Raw genomic sequence first — 19,630 nt, 5'->3', positions numbered from 1 at the left:
AAATCTTATTTTTAATCAATATGTATAAAATGTTCCTTCACTGGTTGGTTTACCCTATACGGCATGAAAATAAATTTAAGATATAGCAAAATTGAGTAAAGCTAAAATCAAATATTTACTTTAGATATCAAAAATTTACTTAAGATTATACGAGAAATAATGTACATTAGCTATCGAATAATGAGATTAAAAAAAAATCCGAACAATTTAAATGAGTTGAATAATTAAATAATTACAGCATGTTTCATAAAAACAAATTAATGAAATCTTTGTTCAGGCAGTAATTCTGCTTAATTTTAGGTGATGTAATCGACTTCAGGGCTAGAAACGTTGCCATTTTCCCCACACTTAAACGAAGAGGAAAAAGAGCGTCCCTTTTTGGCGTGCGCGATAAGTCGACTTACCACGATAAACCTTTAATACTTTCCTAATTAACGATGAAAAATTGTCCAGTAACGGAATAACAACATAAATTTACGTTTATGTTTCAGGTGAATCTTAATTTCTTATCTCAGCTCCAAGAAGTAGAACATTCTCTCCAAAGTGTGAGTAAGTTCCGAATCCGATTTTTTTTAATAATAATTTTTCTCGAACGAGGTCTTATTTTATATTTCTTTGGTTTAGGTATCATGCAAAGCTGTTATATCATGTGACAAACATAGGAAGCAAGACTACTACGAGATCTTTAACAGAATTATTCCTGATTTATCAACGCAGAATCCTAAAAATCTCCGAAGTGAAAAGTAAGATTTCTCATTTTTCGAAATTATGAAGAACAGTTGAATTCATATAATTATTTTATGGGTGTTTCTTTTTAGATTGCCTGACTTAAATTCTATTATCATAATTTCTGATGATCATAAGAAGTAAGAAATTCGTTATTATTCTCTCTCTCTCTCTCTGTATACATATATATATATATATATATATATATATATATATATATATATATATATATATATATATATATATATATATATATATATATATATATATATATATATATATAAAATTTTCGAAAACATTTTTAAATCATTCTTAAAAAATTTCCGTCCATGTAAGTTGATCTGATTTCGCTACTCGCTTTATAGTACATTTTTATACTGCTTTTTCTTTTTATTTCATTTTATTTTCTGTTTTTACATGTTATTTTTACTTATTTTTACTTTTTGCGTTCTATTTTATTTGTTGTAATTTTTATTAAAAAAAATATTGAGTGCTCCTCACACTATTGTATTAATATATTTTGCTTTGGCTTTATTGATACAATATCAGAAAGCACTCTGTTTTACGGATATAATCGTGTGGGCTGATGAAAAGATTATATGTTTTTTTCCCGGTTTTTTAAATAAAATTTCATCCCTTTCTTTCCTTTCTTTTTTTTAACTGTTGTTTGTTATTTTTTTACTTATTATTCCCCCCCTTTTTTTTCTTCTCATATGTCTATAATTTTTCTTTGTTTTTCCTCATTTTGAATATTCCCGGTATACCCTACACTGATGTTTTTTTAAGATCAAGCGCCATTGCCCGGTATACCTTCCACTGATGTTTTTTTAAGGTTAAGTGCCACTGTCCGGTATATATTTGCCCGATACTCCAAACACTGATGTTTCTTCTATTCTATCGTCAGTAAGTATTAAAATATAGAATAAAAATAAATATAATAATATTAACGAATAAATTAATATAAAATTGGATATAACAAATATTTCGGACATTCACCAAAGCGACTATGTGATTGTTGACATTCACCGGTGAGAGTCAGAAATAAGGGTATTTAGGAAATATTTCGGACATGCACCAAGCGACTACGTGAATGTCGACATTCTTCAGATTTGTTTCAAATGCAATTTCTAAGTATCATTAAGATGCATATAAACCAAATCGTATTGCGCATAAATTGGAAGAAATTTACACACGTCAACATTTTGGCAGGATGTTTATATTGCATAATTTTAGAACTACCACTTAAATAGGGTATCACCTGCCATAAAAAGCTAAACTAAAGTATATACAATGGGTGAGAAAAGCGAGCTCTAATTGCGGATCAATCCAAGAAGTGTGATAGTAGTTTCGAGAGTATGACCCTCAAGTTAATTTAGAATTTTTTTTAAAACGAAAGGACAGACAATTACAAACAAATAAGCCTTCTTAAGTGGAATATCTGTTGGATTTTGATTTTGCCCTAAAAACATTTCACTTATTATCAACAAATAAATGAGCCTACCTCGTAATAAATTTATCTGTTGACATTTTTAAGGAGATCATAAAGAATGGTATAATGGAAAACTGATAAAGAATGGTATAATGGAAACTAGTTTTTTCTTAAAATAATGTAAGTTTAAGTATTTTTTTAAACAACTTACTCGTTCCTTTCAGAGGTACTCTGCGATTTAAAGATGTGTCGGATTCCAGAAACAAAGAGAGTGATACCCTACTAACACAGACAGAGAAATTAATACAGTGTGATGATCCTGTAAACATTCAATTTACCTCGGTAAGTTATTTACTTATATTTTTTGTTAACTGTGACCATGTTATTATTATTTTTCTTATTGATTTTCGTCTAAATTTTCCTCGTTTTTCTCCTGTTTTCTTTTTGATTTTTTTGTATTTATTTATTGCGCTATATCATCATCAATTGCTCGAAAGCCCAGGGTGGGCCTTGACCTTCTTAAGAAGTTTTTCCAGGCTAACCTTTTTTTGCTAGTGTTTTCCAATTTTTTGTTATTAAGACCAAAAGGTCTTTCTCTAGGCCATCTATCCATCTCAAATTCGGCCTCCCTCTTTTTCGTGTGCCAACTGGTCTGGCATTGAAAACTCTTTTTGCAGAACGGTCTTCGTTCATTCTGATAACGTAGCCTGTCCATTTCATTCTTTGTCGCTTAATAAAGTTAATAATGTCAGGTTCATTATATGAGTGATAAAGCTCTAAATTTGATCATCTGAGCCCCAATCAATTTTTTTGAATTCCTCCAAAAATACTCCTCAATGCCTTTCTCTCAAAGGTACCCAAAATAGCGTCATCCGTACAAGATATGGTCCAGGTTTCACAAGCATATGTTAAAATTGATCTTATAAGAGATTTACATAAGAAAACTTTTGTTTTTCTATGAATTACATTAGATTTTTTATATTTTCGAATTCCGTTAAAACAATTATTGGCTATAGTAATTCCTCTTTATATTTCTATTGTGGTGTTGTTACTGTTGTTGATTGCAAAACTCAAGTAAACGAAATTGTCAATAAACTCGAATTTATTTTCTTCAATTTCTAAACGGGTGTTATTGAAGTTTGTTTTAGTACAGGGCAAATATTTAGTCTTGCTCTCGTTTATTCTCAGACCCATCTTGAGAGCCGCTTTCTCTAAAGAAATAAAAGCCTGTCTTAGTGCTATAGGTGTTGTTCTAGCAATGATGTCTATGTCATCAGCAAAAGCCAACAGTTGTGCAGATTTATTAAAAATATTTCCCCTCATGTTAATGTTGGAATCTCTTATTACATTTTCTAGTACTAAATTGAAGAGTAGGTATGCCAATGCCTCCCCTCTCGCATACCATTATTTACTACCATTGGGTTTGATAGATTATTCTGTATTTTGACCCTAGTTGTGGTTTGTGTCAGGTATATCAGCCTAGATAACTTTTTAGGCACTTTGAACTCGCTCAAGGCTGCAGTGAGGGCTTTTATATTGATGCTATCGTAGGCAGCTTTAAAATCAATGAAAAGATGGTGTGTATCTATTCCAAATTCTTTAGTCTTCTCCAGAATCTGCTGAATGTTAATATTTGCTCAGTGGTGGATCCTCCTTTCCTACATCCCCCTTGATATTCTCCAACCAGTTTTTCCACAAATGGAGAGAGTCTGTTGTATAAAATATTTGAAAATACTTTATAGCTTGTACAAAGCAAGCTAATACCTCTGTAGTTAGAGGATTCAAGTAAGTCGCCTTTCTTGTGTATTACACAGGTCACACTCATTTTCCATTCCTCAGGGATTATTTCCTGATCCCGAATTGCTTTTATTAAGTTATGTATGTACTTAGTCGTTTCAATTCCACCATTTTTCAGCAATTCGGATAGAATAGCATCAGGACCAGGTGCTTTATTGTCTTTAAGTTTGTTAATACCTTCAGATACTTCTTCCAACGATGGTGGTGCAGTCCCATCTTGGCTGTCAGTTTGCATGCTTTCTGTACGTATCTCATATCCATCGTTGTCTGTGTTCAGTAGACAATCGAAATGTTCATTCCATCTCTTCAACACCTCTGTTATATGACTCAAAATTACTCCTTCCTTATTACGACATGAGGTAATTCTTGGTTTGAATTCTTTACGCCCGAGGTTGATTTCCCGAAAAAAAGCTCTGCTTTCATTAGTATCGCTCAAATGTTCAACGTTTTTAAGGAGATCCTCGAACAATTTCCTCTTTTTTGTTTTGTGAATTCCTTTTCCCTCTCTTCTTGCATCCTTGTACGCAATCACTGGAATATATTATATATATATATATATATATATATATATATATATATATATATATATATATATATATATATATATATATATATATATATATATATATATATATATATATATATATATATATATATATATATATATATATATATATATATATATATATATATATATTTGTACACTCATGGACAAAAAAAATTAGCGCACCAAGAAATAATTGTGCCCATCCATCGACGCCTCCGTTTAGAGTTTCGCCACGCACGAGGAAACTGGACTGCAGCTGAATGGAACCAGGTCGTCTTTAGCGACGAATCCAGATTCAATCTCATCAGTGATGACAATCGTGTTCGTGTGTGGAGACCCCGTGGTGAGCGCCTCAATCCTGCCTTTGATGTACAACGACACACCGCTCCCACAGATGGTGTGATGGTATGGGGTGCCATTGCCTACAATACACGGTCACCCTGTGATGCCAGAATTGGCATACACATATGTATTTTCTATCTTTTAAAAATATCCTTCATTACTTAAACTTATTTTTATTAATGGAAGAATTACTTTTAAAATAAATCAAAAACTTAATCTTTTTAAGCGAACATAAAATATTTATTTCTTCTCTTCCAGATCAATGTAACGGATACTTTCTTTTTATTTCATTATTATGCAGACATATAAATTCACTGTCGCCTCTAATCGAAAACAAAAATCTATTTATAACTTTTTATTCTAATTTTCCAACGGCTAAATGTTTCGGTTGCATGGCAGGGTTTAAGCTGAGTCTAAAAATTCATTAGCAAAAAAGCTAAAATCTGAAAAAAAGTTTTAGCAAAATGCTAAAATGCCATTAGGCTTATAAAATTACTTTATATCAAACAAGTACTGTAAGTTATCTGACAAAGAATAGCTTAATGTACAAGAATATCAAAAAGAATACCTATAACAAAAAAAAAACATTTATTATTTGTCAAAACATTTTGGTTTATAATTAACAATCTTCCTTTCTTTCATGTTTGCCCATTTTACAAATGCTTCTTGAAAGTTAAATGCACTTTCAGGGCCCTCAATATTAATCATTAACAAATTGCTTACATGGTTGATTAACAACCTGTTTCGAATATTAGTTTTAATCAAATTAAGGCAGCTAAAGCCCCTTTCGCAGTCAACAGTGTGCATTGGTATTGTTGCACAATACTCTATAACAGAAGTTATTAATGGGTACTGTTCAGACACATCATTGGTATATAAAAATAAAAGTAATTCATTAAATGACATGTTTTCACATCGTTGCATTAAGATATGTTTAAATAATCCCCATTCACAAAGTAATTCAGTTTCTGTAAACTGAAAATCTTTTCTGGGAGATTCCGAAAACAAATTGAAAATGCAACGGCCATTTTTGTTGATCGCTATGCTTCATCTCGTTTGATCACGTTTTTGTCGTGAACGCTAGCGTCATGGTTCTTCTTGCGAAAGATATTTAGATTTTTTCTCCTTCTTGTTTGATCAAGTTTTTTTCATGGATGTTAGCGTCATGGTTTTTCACGGAAGCTTTTTTTAATGGAATTTAGTAAAATCCTTTAGCAAAAATGCGAAAATGCTTTGTTGAATTTTAGCATTTTTGAGGGGTCTTTTCGCATTTTGCGAAAAAAGCTACCGTAGCGGAAACCCTGTTGCATGGTTATAATAATTCACATAAATTTGTTGGCGACTCGTGATCGCCAAGCTGTTCTTTTAAACCCATGTTGATAGGCTAGTTGGCTTTGTTTTTGGCTATGATATATTATGATAAATCGCCAAAATTTTGGATCTCCTACCCATACTTTCTCTGTCCGTTGAGAATAAATATATTCACTTTTAATTTCAAATTTGTGGAGGCTGGGAGCCCTTTAAGGGCCTCCCAGTCTAAATTTTCTAAACGGTCAGAAATGTTGTTCTGGCTTTATGATCTCTCAATAGAGAGTATTATTATTTCATCCCTTTAAGGGATTTCTTATTTTCAAGATGTGGCCACTATCTGATTCAAATTATACTTAATAAAATCTAAATTTACATTCAATGATTTGCACATTATTTCCTGGAAACGTTATTGTTTTTATTCATTCAATATTGGCCTAAATGAACATTCATGTAAAACCACTATACAACCCTTGACGGCTAATGACGGGGAAGCAAAGTCTCCCCTCACCATACACCCCTAGTATTGTTCCGTGGCACCATGACAGCCCAGCTGTATGTCCATGAAATCCTGCAATCACATGTGTTGCCACTCATGCAACGACTCCTATGAGCCATTTATTAATAAGACAATGCTTGGCCTCATACAGCAAGGGTGTCACAAGACTGTCTCCATACTGTTACCACCCTTCCTTAGCCTGCCCGATCCCCAGATTTGTCTCCGATCCAGCATATCTGGGATCATTTGGGAAGGCGAGTTGGGCATTCCACGAGTTTGAACGAACAAATATGGAACGAAATGCCTCAAAACATCATACAGAACTTGTATGCCTCAATGCACGGTCGTATCGCATCATGCATTCGCGCTAGAGGTGGTTCAACGGGGTATTAACTCCTCCGTTCTTTTCCCTTTTTCTCTGAAATAAATTATCCTTTTTCTTTGATTTTCTAATTATTTACTTATCAAAGTAGTCATTACGCATGTAAAATTTCGTTTCATTTTGATATATATATGTAGTTATATATATATATATTCTTTTTTTCAGGGTACAACAAGCTTGCCAAAAGGAGCTGTTCTTACACATCACAATATCATTAACAATGCTATATATTCAGCACGGCGTGCTCAGTTTGATTTGATGGTAACAGATCATTACATGATAACCTTATTTAAACATGTTTGAGTTAAAAACCAACTCTATTGCTTTTTAAAAAATTACTTTTTTTATATTTTTTTAAATATATCTTAGCATTTTTAAGTATTTCTGATTTAAAAAAAAAGTTTTTATAAAAAAAAGTAACTTATATATAAAAGCAAAAGTTCAATACATTTACTTCACAATTAGAAAAGAAACTTTCCTAATTTTGCCCATTTACTAAACCACCAGTGGGTTAAATATTAAATATGATTTATCGTGTTAAAAATTTATTTTCAATTTAACTTCAAAAAAATCTGAGGAGAATTTAAAACCCTTAATATTAATATTTTCATAAATTAAGAATACTCTTGGTAATTAAGTACGAATCTGTACTTCTAAATTACCAAAAGAAAAATCAAGAGAATGATTTAAAATAATAAAAAAAGTTTAAAACATATATTGTTAGGTTTGAAAACAGTTATTGCATTAGTTAATTTAAGAGGCACTATATCATTCTTTACGACATCAAAATCTGATTTGTGACAACGTGACTGCTCACAATGCTTAATATCTAATCTTAATATGATTCGACACATTTTACGCACAAATCAAAGGTCAGATCATTTTTTTCCACTGAAAAATATTCCAAAAATAGAATAAAAACAAAGCTCTTCACAACATTAATATATCAAAATTCCTAAATATGATATATCGTATTCCTTTGTTGCCAGGACCACTAAGACACATTTTCTATGTCAAAATTTAATGTGTTATTTAACGTAAACAATTAGCTTGTTTTATTATTTATATCTAACCATTATTTTAGTAGCTCCCATTGAAGAATCACTTGATAACAAGTGATGAGATGTAACAATAAATTAAATGTAAGTGATGAAAAAGTTTGTATGTAGACGGTTACAATCAAATTCAGACTTGTTCACACAAATACAAATTTGTTTAAACAAATTAAGTTCCCGATTCTATGAGATAAAATTTAAATTTCATCATTTGATCGGCTATCTAGCTTTGCTTGTACATCCATATTTTTTTTAAAAAACTTTTTTTTTAAGTTTAATAAAGTTCTTCAGTTTCTTTAGTTTTAAGTTGTATTAATTTTTAGTTACCATTAAAGGTCGTAAAATGTTTTCGGTAAAAGTGATTAGTTAGCAATAGTGAAAAATTAAAATCCTAATAATTTTGTATTCATTATTTTAATCAGATATCATGACTAAAAAAGGTTTTCTTACTGGTTATAATAAAATAAATATAATTTATTATCTATTCAGTAATTATTAAACCGTGAATAAGTGAAGAAATTGATTCAAATATATTTATTATAAAATAAAGATAATTAAGGTAACTTCATAGAATTATTTTATTTTAAAGGAGCATACCATCTGGATACTTACTTTTAACTTGAAATAATAAACAAAATTAAAAGCAGAAAACGCTACAAAAGTATCATAAATAAGAATTACACGTGACAACATTAAATTAGAAATAAATAACTATTTAAAAAGTAAACAATACTTATATAACTTTTAGTAATTTTATTCTGATAACAATTAGAGAAATCAGAGTCTTCTGCTGAGGAAAAGGGTTAATACCACTTGCCTTAACTGTCGAAAGAGAATGTAAGAAACAAACATCCCTTTTTATCTGATTTTAATTATGTAAGAATTCGATTAAAAAATCTATCCTTTCATATAAAATCCCAAAATTTTTCCCAAATTATATCGATTATTTTAGCAAGCTACTTAAAAAAGGAGAAAAAAAAATTTCCTTAAAATTTCCAAATTCGGCTTAAAAGAACTTAAAGAGAATGCACCGAAAAAAGCATTATTTTTATCTGATTTTTTGTAATGTAAGAATTAGATAAAAAAAAAATATGTCCTTTCATATAAAATCCCCAACATTTTCACAAATGATATCGATCATTATACTATACCACTTACTAAAAATAAAAGCTAATCTCACTGTATCTTAACTAAATTAATTCCGGATGTAAAAAACCCAAATACGTCGTTGATATTATTTTATAATTAGAAGGTTTTTCAATACGAGGAAATAATGGAAGAATCAATAAAGTTTGAGATAGTACTACTTTGAGTACTATCAGTTGATCAGCAGTTTTCTATCCTGTTATTATCAAAACTGTCAAGAACAATGAACTATTCGATTGCGTAGAATGATTCTTTAAATTTTCAAACTTGAGAGTTCATCATCAACATCAACAATAAAAATAGGATTAGAATTTTAAAATTTAACAAAAACATGATGCCATTACATCATGCTTCATCAGCACATTAGCATCATGCTTATTTTTATGAAGCTCTTTTTATGTAAATTATTACAATAATTTCTGTAATGAATTTTACATTTCTCGGTTATTTAAGATACTATTTATAGTTTCTAGTGATCGATTTCGAAAAAAAACATAGTTAAGGCAATAGTAAACAATAATTTAAGAAAGAAATGGAGATTAAAAATTTAAGTTCTAGGGAACCACTTCTCTAAAATTTAGGAAATTAAAAGTTCAGAAAAGTATATTTACTAGTTTTCGTATAATTAGATGGGGCAAGGATATACGTAGATGATAATATAAAAGAGTTTCCCTAAGATTAATTAATAAAATTCATATAAAAAGGAAATATACAGATCATATTATTAATTCGGGGACGTTTCTTAACAGGAATGTTTTTTTTCACGATCAATTGTTATTAACTCTATATTTTTATTTTATTAATCAAACTATACAATACACTTGTGCATTTTTCTTTAATTTAAACAGAGACCAATTTTGTGTTGCCAAGTACCTCTCTTCCATACGTTCGGTTGTGTTATAGGGACATTGAGCCCCATTCTTCATGGTGGTACAATTGTTTTTCCAAGTGCTGGGTTCGATTCCATAGAAAGCTTAAAAACTATAGAAAAGTACAGGTCAGTTTTTTACAGTTCTGATTTTTTAATTGATAAAGTCTTTATGTTAATTAGTTCATGTGAAGTTCATACGTATATCTCTTAGTATATAAAATTGAAAGTTTATCTGTGTGCATATACTCTAATATTTAGACAATAAGTGCACCAATTCGTTTTTTATTTCTTCAACAGTTTGATTATTTTTCAACGATGGCTTTAAAGCAATATTGCTAGTTTCCTGTGAAGTGTAGTTTGAGCGTAATGCCGAAAAAATGATAGCCTGTAGTTGAAACTCCTTGTTGCTGCTTAAATTTTCATTAATCTTTTAAATGGCTTTTAAAATTTTCTAAAGGTTTTTTTTTTTTTTTTTTTTTTCATTTTGTAATTTTTTTCCCTTCAATTTTCTATATTAATTGTTTACATGCAATGTTTAAAAATTCCGCATCTGGCTTGCACCGACCACAGTGCTGACGTGAAATATCCTCAGTGGTAGACGGATCATGAGTTAGAATCCCCTTGCCGTCAAACTGACAGTGGGAGGTTCTCGTGGTCTTCCTCTCCATGTAACTCAAATGCGGGTTAGTTCTGTAAAAAAAAAAGTCCTCCAGGAAATCAAATTTCTCTCCCAATACTTGATCCAGGAGTTTCCTTGTCTTCTGGATTGAGTTCAAAATTACAAGGCTACGGAGTTGAACATTAGTAGTCGTAAACCCAAAAATTGGGTCGGCTGTTCAACGACGGTTATAAAATAAAATAAAAAATCTTGTGCTATGTGAGCCTGTTCAACGGAGAAACAGATAGTCATCAGTCTGGAAGAAAAACGAATAGTGTGGTGTATGATTGTATCTATATTATATATTTGATATTTAAATTATTGTAAATGATGATGTTTAATAGTAACTTACAATTGTTTTTATTTAATGGCAGAGTATGCTTTCTATTTTATACAATAAATGTTATTTTTCGATCTTCAAGCTTCGTCATGTCTTGGACTCCGAGCAGGGGGAACTAACTATAGCTGGTTGCCAATGGCACCGAGATACATGAACCGTAAAGTGCACAAAATTTAAAGAAAGGAACAACCGTAATATATTTTAATCTAATGATCGGATTGTTCTTTACAATGATGCAATATTGGCAATTCTGGGGACTAACTTAACTTTTTTAAAATTCAATAATTCAACAGGGTCTTTTACTTATCTAAAATATTTAAATATCACCTTAATTTTCTATTTTTTAATAATTATTGTCCAAAATTGCATTTAAATTGGTATAATATTATATTTTTAGTCGGAATTAAATGATTATGAGACTAATATTACAAGTTCGTTGAATCATGATATTATATAAAACAGCCATATCTGCATCTATTTGAAAACAATTTTCGAAAGTAACTATTAGAAAACAAAAAATTAAAATTAAATTTAATTTCCATGAATAAAAGTACACAAAAGTTTAAAGGCACACATAGCGCCCCTAGCAGACCTACGATGTGCCCACCCACTCCCTCCAAGTCTCTCACTGATTTTAGAATCACCCTGTGTACATTGTATGTACGTACATACATTGTATTTGCATGCGAATTGCATGCAAATACATACATACGTTGAACATTCATATATTGCAACTATGCACGGTGAACGACGGGGGGAAAAAGAAGCATCCTGGATATCTTTTAATCCTAATGATCGACTTTTTTTGAACTCATACGTGCTAAGGAATGAGTCCAGACGATATTTTAAGTTGCGAAATAAGATGCTTGTCAGATAAAGATGGCATATCGACTTCTCAGAAAGTATTCAACCAATTTTGTTCAAACTTTGTATTTTTCCTTATAAAATTACATTCTTTAAAATTACATTAAAATGTGTATACCTTACAACTTTTTTTTATTATCAAGTAAAATAATAAAAAATAACAAATAATTGCTGAAAAATATTTTTGGATGGAATTATTTTTGGATAAACAATTACCACTATGTACAAAAATTCTTCGATTCGCTTAAAAGTTTCTTGAGCGATAAACAAATACGTAAAATGTAAAATTAACAGTAAAGGGTTCAAACCTTCAATCGCACTCCGGACCAAACTAATAAGACCGTATTTCTTTAATTGCGGTTGTTCCCTACATTTTGAGTGTCAGAAATTTTAATTCGAAAAAGAGTTATATTTATTCAGAAAAAGTACGTTTTTGCATCCCCTTTCATTACTAAAAATATCCTTACACTAACTAATTAACATATTGGAGGTCACCTCTTAAACCATTGAGTCCAAGTAGGTGAAAATCCAATCATTAGATCAAAAGGTTTTCAGGGTATGATTAATTAATTTTTTATTTATTTATTAATTTTTGTAACCTGTACATACGTACATTGTATATATACACAGTTTATGTACATAATATTACATTCCTGGATCTAATTGCTTATTATCCCAGATTTGTTTATTGTCCTAAATAGAATGATATTGGAATTTATACTGTAATCGTATAATTTAATTACCTATAATCACAATTGCATTTAATCATATTTACATGTAATCATATTTTTTAATTACTTGTAATCATGATTACGTGTCATTATTATCATGTGTAATCAGAGATTATGAGTACATGTAATCATTTTCCCCACTACTTGTGATTGCAAGTAATTGATTGTATCGAATTAATTATTTGTAATCAATTACAGTTGTATTTGATTACTGTATTCGGCGCCCAAATCTCTTCTTAAACCATATAAAACAAATTAATAAGTGAGACCGAAAAATCGACCATTTAGATCAAATCCCATATAATCACTAGCGTTACTTATCTCATATACATCAACTTGATAAAACATAACCTACCGCCATCTATCGGTATAAAATGCTTTTACTTTCGTTTCTATACATAAAAAATTACATTACATTACTAAACTTTAAAGAAATTATCGAAATGCAAATGTTTTTAGTTTTAATTTTTAGTAAGCACTTCTTATTTTAAATATTTAATACGGCTTTTATTATAAATTTCGACCAACGAATTTTTTATAATTTTTTTTTTTAAAGTTACGAAGGTCAGAAAGGTTTCCAGAATAGAAGTGTGTTAAACATTAAGTGAACATATCTTTAAAAAAAAACATTGGGACATTTATTTATTTTTTCCAGAATGTATAGAACTTTTTGATAGATTTATCTGTCCATACTTTTTAATTATTCTAAAATATAGAAGTATATTAGCTCTATAAATATTGAAAAACATATTCACTTCTATTTTCACAGATGCAACGTTCTATTTGGAACTCCAACAATGATAATAGACATTGTCAAGAATTACAAGCTTCTTCATCATGACATTAGTTCACTTAAACAAGGTAGATTTTCATACCATTCAAGTTTTGAGTAATACTTGTATAGAATACATGCATGTAAATTTCCTGCATTTATTTTGAAAAGAAATATAACTCAATTTTTCACTAATCTTTCTGCACATTTGTAAGAAAATAATAAAAGTTTTTTAAAAATAAAACTTCATTACATATTAGAATCATTTCAGAACAACTCTTAACCGGGGTTTAATTTTTGTTATTGCATAAAATATAAAATACTGTTCACATTTTCAAACATACCAAATAGCTTGTATACTGTTTCGCAAAACCATTTTCCTGTTATTTTAGTGTTACAAACATAGAGTTATAACTAAGTTTGAACAGCAGTATAAAAACAAAGCATAATTTTTTTTTAAAGCATAAAAATGAAATTTCTTTTTCTATTTTAATTATTTTACTCAGTGTTATTTAAAATGTTCTTGATAAGAGTTTGGTTATTCATAATAGGCCATAGTTTCTCGCTTTTATTTTTCGGTTAGTTTTAAATTATAACTAAATCGGTAGTCTGAAGAAAAAACCAATTGCAAACCCAAAAGTATTTATTTGTTCTTAAACACAGTTTATTGTAAAAATATCGTGACAAAGAAAATTTTCATTTTACTTTATTTTCTTACTTTTTTATTATTATTTGTTTATTTATTTCAGCCCATCAAATATTATCTGTCCCATTGTGTCTCATTCTTATTTCTAAAACACAACATCCTAACGTAATTTTTTCGAAGCGTCAAGTAAACTTTATATAAACGCGCCCTAGAATTAGAACTTGATCATGAATTATGCAATTTCTTATTCAATCTTTGTTTTCATCGAAATTAATTATCAATAAAATTATGAATCACCTATATTTTATTTTTGAAGAAAACAGCAAATGAATTTTAAATTTTTTACCATAAGTAGGATCTATGCAATATACTATAGTAGTATCTGTACAAGATTAATAAACAATCTAATATTATTAAATACATAAAAATTAATAGAATGAATTGGATCGCCCACGTGATTCGAATGAGTGACGACAACACGATAAAAAAGATACTGCTTTTTAGACCCACTGGAAAAAGAAAGCGAGGAAGGCCGCGGTTGAGATGGGTTGACTCAGTGGAGTCTGATTTTCTCGCAAGTAGTGAAAAAAATTGGAGATCAAAGATAAATCGGAAGTCGTCGTGGAGAAATCTTCAGCGGAAGGCATTGGCTCTCATTGAGCTGTCTGGCCAACTGTGATGATGATGACTATAAGTAGGACGTTTTTCTCCCCATTTTTAAATATCAACTTCAACTGCAGAGCAATTTTTATTATTTCTTCTTTTTTTTTTTTGCTTAAAACTCTTGACAAACGTGAGAACAAGAAAATCGTCATGAGTAGATATTTCTTGTCAAATCCTTAAATTTTATCAATTTTTTCTCTGCTTTCTTTCGAAATTTCGTAGATGAAAGACAAAAACAAGGGTGGGTGGGAAGAAAGACAAAGAAAAAAGTGCACCCTGAAGGATTTTATCATTATATTAGATTTTTACGTTTTGATATGTGGTTCGAATAGCCAATTTTATTCATGAATTAATTCGTGAATTTGAGCTTCAAAATAACACAATGAATAACAGAGCTTTAATTTAACTCTAGTTTTTTGTCAGTAATGCATAACATGAAAACCACAACCAATAGTGCTTGATGAGGATATAGATAAAGTAGCCTCTGTTTCTCGTTGCGAATCGTTATTTTTTTGTGGTACACGAGTACTTGCAATTGATTCCATGAGAGGAAAACATAATCATTGGATGTTAATTAGCATCCAATATTTATTTATTGTGTTATCTCCTTAGGATATAAATACAATGAATACCGTGGCAAGTATCAAATGATTCGATCAATAATGATCAAGTGAGATGATCAATTTGAACGGCAATCATCATAATTCGATCCATCAACACGGCAATCAAAAAGTCAACTGTCTACTTGAATTGACTGTTAGATCAGTAACTATATTTTATTAATCGCATGGTTAATTGATTAACTCTTGACCAAGAGAAATATCAAGACTAACGTCATCCCATTAATTAACAAGACAATAACTTAAGTTACTAAATTAGACTATGAAATGTATTTTTTTCTTCTTAACAAATATGATTTATTGAGATGGGTAACATTTATTGACTCCAAAAAGTTAGCCGTGAGTAGAAAGCTAAAGTTAAGAAAGCTGTTGTATTAATAACGACTGGACGAATAATGACCGGACAACACGAAAACGAACTGGACAAGAGTTTGGGCCTCGTAATGTTATATTTTATTTATGTATTTCCCTATATCTTTGGAAAAATAACTGAAATTAAAAAAATGCTCTTTTTTTCTCAATCCTTTAAAATACTGTCGTGGTGGCTCAGGGGATAGAGCGTTCGCCTCCCCATGAGGTGGCCCAGGTACGAATCCCAGCTGTGGCTGGTTGATACGATTTCTGCTCTCAATTTGCACCGACCACAGTGCTAACGTAAAATATCCTCCGGGGTAGACGGATCATGGATTACAATCCTCTTGCCGTATCCTCTCGAAGGCGAATTTCCCCTAATACTTGATCCAGGAGTTCCCTTGTCTTCTAGATTGGGTTCAAAATTACAAGGCTACAGAGTTGAACATTGGTAGTCGTAAACTCAAAATTTGCTTGGTTGCTCAACGACGGTTATGAAATAAAATAAAATTAATTAAAAAGTTGCTTACCAAAATAAAGTTTCATGAATGAAATTATTTAATTTAATTATTATTGCGACAATTATTAAATTATTTTCTTAGTTACAAGTGTCAGAAATCGAAAAGTTTAGAATTATTTGTTATAAATTATGATATTTGAGATGACAAAATTAAAATTTTTAATGAAATTTTTTTTATTGCTTTTTAGTGCGCATAAAGTTCCGATTTAAGTCAAGTACTGAACTCCGGTATTTATGTCATGCGGTATTTTTGCGTAGTATCGTATTACTTTTATCAAACATTTTTTATTGTGTGCTGTAAAGATATCTTACACCCAAGTTGGGAGTACTTTTTCTTTTAAGTTTCTTCAAATTGATTAACTCTTTTTTAATGCTACCATTTAAAGTCAATTAAAACTAATACAAAATACAAAAATAAAAATTTTTTCTGAACAAATATTCAAAAAGTAGTTAATTTATCAGCCTGTAACAATATTATTGATAATGATTATCTTTTTAGTAACTATAGGAGGATCTCCTGCACCAGGTGGGCTTTTAAAAGAATTACAAAATGACTTGAAAATTCAGAAAGTTCAAGTAAGTTAGGCATGAAGTTTTAATCGTACACATTCTTACTCAATCTTCTTTTTCTTACTCATTTCTGATGCCAGTGTTTACTAATAAAAACTTTTTTGAATAAAACTTCTTCACAATTCAGGTTAGAATTCACTTTTTTTAAAAAATAAGTAAATAAATTTCGATCAAAAATCATGAAAGATTGGTGTAGACTGTACTCATAATTTCAAAAAAAAATCTTGAAATGATAATTAAAAATTTAAAAAATATGTTATTTAAAAAAAAATATTAAAAAGGGAACATGCTATTTTTCTCTGAAATATTATTTTGATTAAAAGAAGACTTTGCAAAGCTTTTTGGAACTGAAATAATATACACTTTTTATCAAGCTATGATTCTTAGCTGACATTTCGAATATATTATTATAACTATGAAAAACCATTTCATTTATCACAACAGAGTGCAATGAGTGCACTTTTCATTATAAGTAATATGTTCAGCTTCACTATTCATGACAATATGTTCAATTTCATTCCACAGACAAAGTAGTATTGGGTCGTATTGTTCTGCAAAAGAGGGTTTTTTTCTGAGACATCGCACCATTTTTGCTGATTCTTACGTAAAATGTCCTCTTGAATAATTAGGGTAAATTCGAATATGACACTTTCTCCACTCACCGTTTCATGACGACGCACTTACTCCAGTTTTATTACGTTTCAATAATTTAAAACGCTCACCCTAGTTATATCACTTTTTAATAATTTAATTTACTCACCTTAGTTTTGTCACTTTTCGACAATTTAATACACTCACCCTAATTTATCAATTTCGGATAATTTAAAGCACTCACCCTAGTTTTGTCATTTTTCGATAATTTAATGCCTCACCTAGTTTTATAACCAGGGGTCTGTCCAGACATTTTGTGAAAGGTCCGTTTTTGGTAAAATTGTGAAAAAATTACTCGTAATTTGTGAATATAAAATAAACGTTAAGTCACATTCGTTCAACCAGGGTCCGCTTTTGTGAATTTGTGAAAATAGGGTCCGTTATTGCAAAAAAACTTTTTCAAGGAGTTTTTAAATTGTAAAGACATACAAGATTATGCTCAACACTGTAAAGTTATAATTAAAAAAATTAAATTTAAAAAAATTAAATTTTAAAAAATAAACAGCAAATGCAACTACTAAATTAGCGATTCAACATACAAATATTTGGTATTTAGCCTATACTGCTGAACGCAGAATTTACTGCTGAATGTCGAAGACAAAATTTAGTTCGTTTATATCTGCCTTTATTCCCTCACCTCTACCAGGGAAGGGTTTATTCGATTAACAAAACAATAATGAAGATAAATAAATCTGTGAAAGGTCCGATTAAAAGATAAATTATTTTGTGAAGGGTCCGTTTTTAAGTTAAAATATTTTGTGAAGGGTCCGTTAACGGACCCAAATTTCTTCTAAACAGACCCCTGATAACTTTCCAATAATTTAATTCAATCATTCTAATTTTATCACTTTCGATAATTTAACGTGCTTACTCCCTACTTTAATCACTTTTCGATAATTTAATGCTCATGAATTTGTTTTTTTCTTTTGGGGGGGGGAGAAAGGAAAAGAATAATTTTAACCATTTAATTTTTAAATATCACTACTTTTTTCACTTTTCGATAATTTAACACAATCATCCGAATTTTACCACGTTTCGATAATTAAATTCGCTCAACCTGGTTCAATCACTTTTCGATAATTTAATAGTCATGAATTTGATCTGGGGAGAAAGGAAAAGAATAATTTTAACCATTAAATTTTTTTAGGGAGCTAAAGAGTTGAAAATTTCTTAAGCATGAACAGTTCGTAGGAAAAAAGTAGGCTCTTTTAACATTAAAAAAAATCAATTAAAATTATATAGGTCTTTTTTTTCATAGAGTTTCTTCAAAATAGAGTAAAGTTAATCTTTTTTTTCTTAATAATACACATCTTCAAAATAACAGATCATGGTGTAAAATTTAACTAAAGAAAAATAAGATTTGTTAAATGGAATAACATAATGTACCCCTATGCATTTTTCAGATAGCTTATGGTTTAACCGAAACTAGCCCTGTTATAAGTTTAACAAATCTAAATGAAGGCAAGGAAGCTATGATAAGTGATTTTCTGGAACCTATAGAGGAACTCGAGGTAAAATATTTAAAGATGTCTTTATTTAGATATTGTGAGCGAATAATTATGATTACTACAGTAAAATGAAATTTGACATTGGTGAAAGAAATTGTTTAATGAAGCAATTGTTTTTATACTGATTAATTTTGATAAAAGTAAAAAAAAAAAACATCAGTATACCATATCAGAATGAGTCTGGAATGTTTCATTTTTAATTGAATTTTTATATTTATGTTCGTTTTAATTTATTTCTTAAAAGTTGCTGATATATTAGTCATTTTCATTTCTTACCAAAGTAACTAAAAATTTATTGAATGTTTCCACAAGATTCATTTCAAAACGTTTGAGCAAACTTTTCAAATTGTAAATTTTATTTATTTATTTATTTGCAAACAGTTGTACTGATATTAAAATTTTTGTTACAAACAGCGACAGGCTTCAGCATTTTTTGTACCTCATTGGTGTTACTGGTTTTAAAATATGTAATATTTTGTAACTCAAATGATTATTTATTTAATTTCTACAAATAAACAACTAGTATTATTTAATTTTTCAAGAAAGCTAAATATAATTACTACTATTATATCATTCTCCATATAATATTTATTAAATGTGATAAAATAATATCTGTTCAGTATAATAGACAGAT

At 29.6% G+C, this 19,630-nt stretch overlaps 1 protein-coding gene across 2 annotated transcripts in view; it reads left to right on the top strand.

The window, feature by feature from the left end:
• Positions 1–19,630, top strand: part of LOC107448220 (medium-chain acyl-CoA ligase ACSF2, mitochondrial) — a 40,803-nt gene that overhangs the window by 7,110 nt on the left and 14,063 nt on the right. The window contains exons 4-12 of one of the 2 annotated variants that reach the window (XM_087164549.1): positions 492–545; positions 625–743; positions 819–866; positions 2,380–2,497; positions 7,196–7,291; positions 10,080–10,228; positions 13,465–13,556; positions 16,767–16,843; positions 18,892–18,999. In XM_087164549.1, coding sequence (XP_087020675.1) covers positions 492–545; positions 625–743; positions 819–866; positions 2,380–2,497; positions 7,196–7,291; positions 10,080–10,228; positions 13,465–13,556; positions 16,767–16,843; positions 18,892–18,999 — 861 coding nt within the window. The remainder of the gene's footprint in view (positions 1–491; positions 546–624; positions 744–818; positions 867–2,379; positions 2,498–7,195; positions 7,292–10,079; positions 10,229–13,464; positions 13,557–16,766; positions 16,844–18,891; positions 19,000–19,630) is intronic. The other variant, XM_087164551.1, reaches the window with a different exon arrangement.

This window comes from Parasteatoda tepidariorum, chromosome 1 (genome assembly GCF_982258835.1).
Source record: "Parasteatoda tepidariorum strain Cologne lab strain chromosome 1, Ptep-v5.0, whole genome shotgun sequence".
Taxonomy (NCBI): domain Eukaryota; kingdom Metazoa; phylum Arthropoda; class Arachnida; order Araneae; family Theridiidae; genus Parasteatoda; species Parasteatoda tepidariorum.
This window is presented reverse-complemented; position numbering and strand designations above follow the sequence as displayed.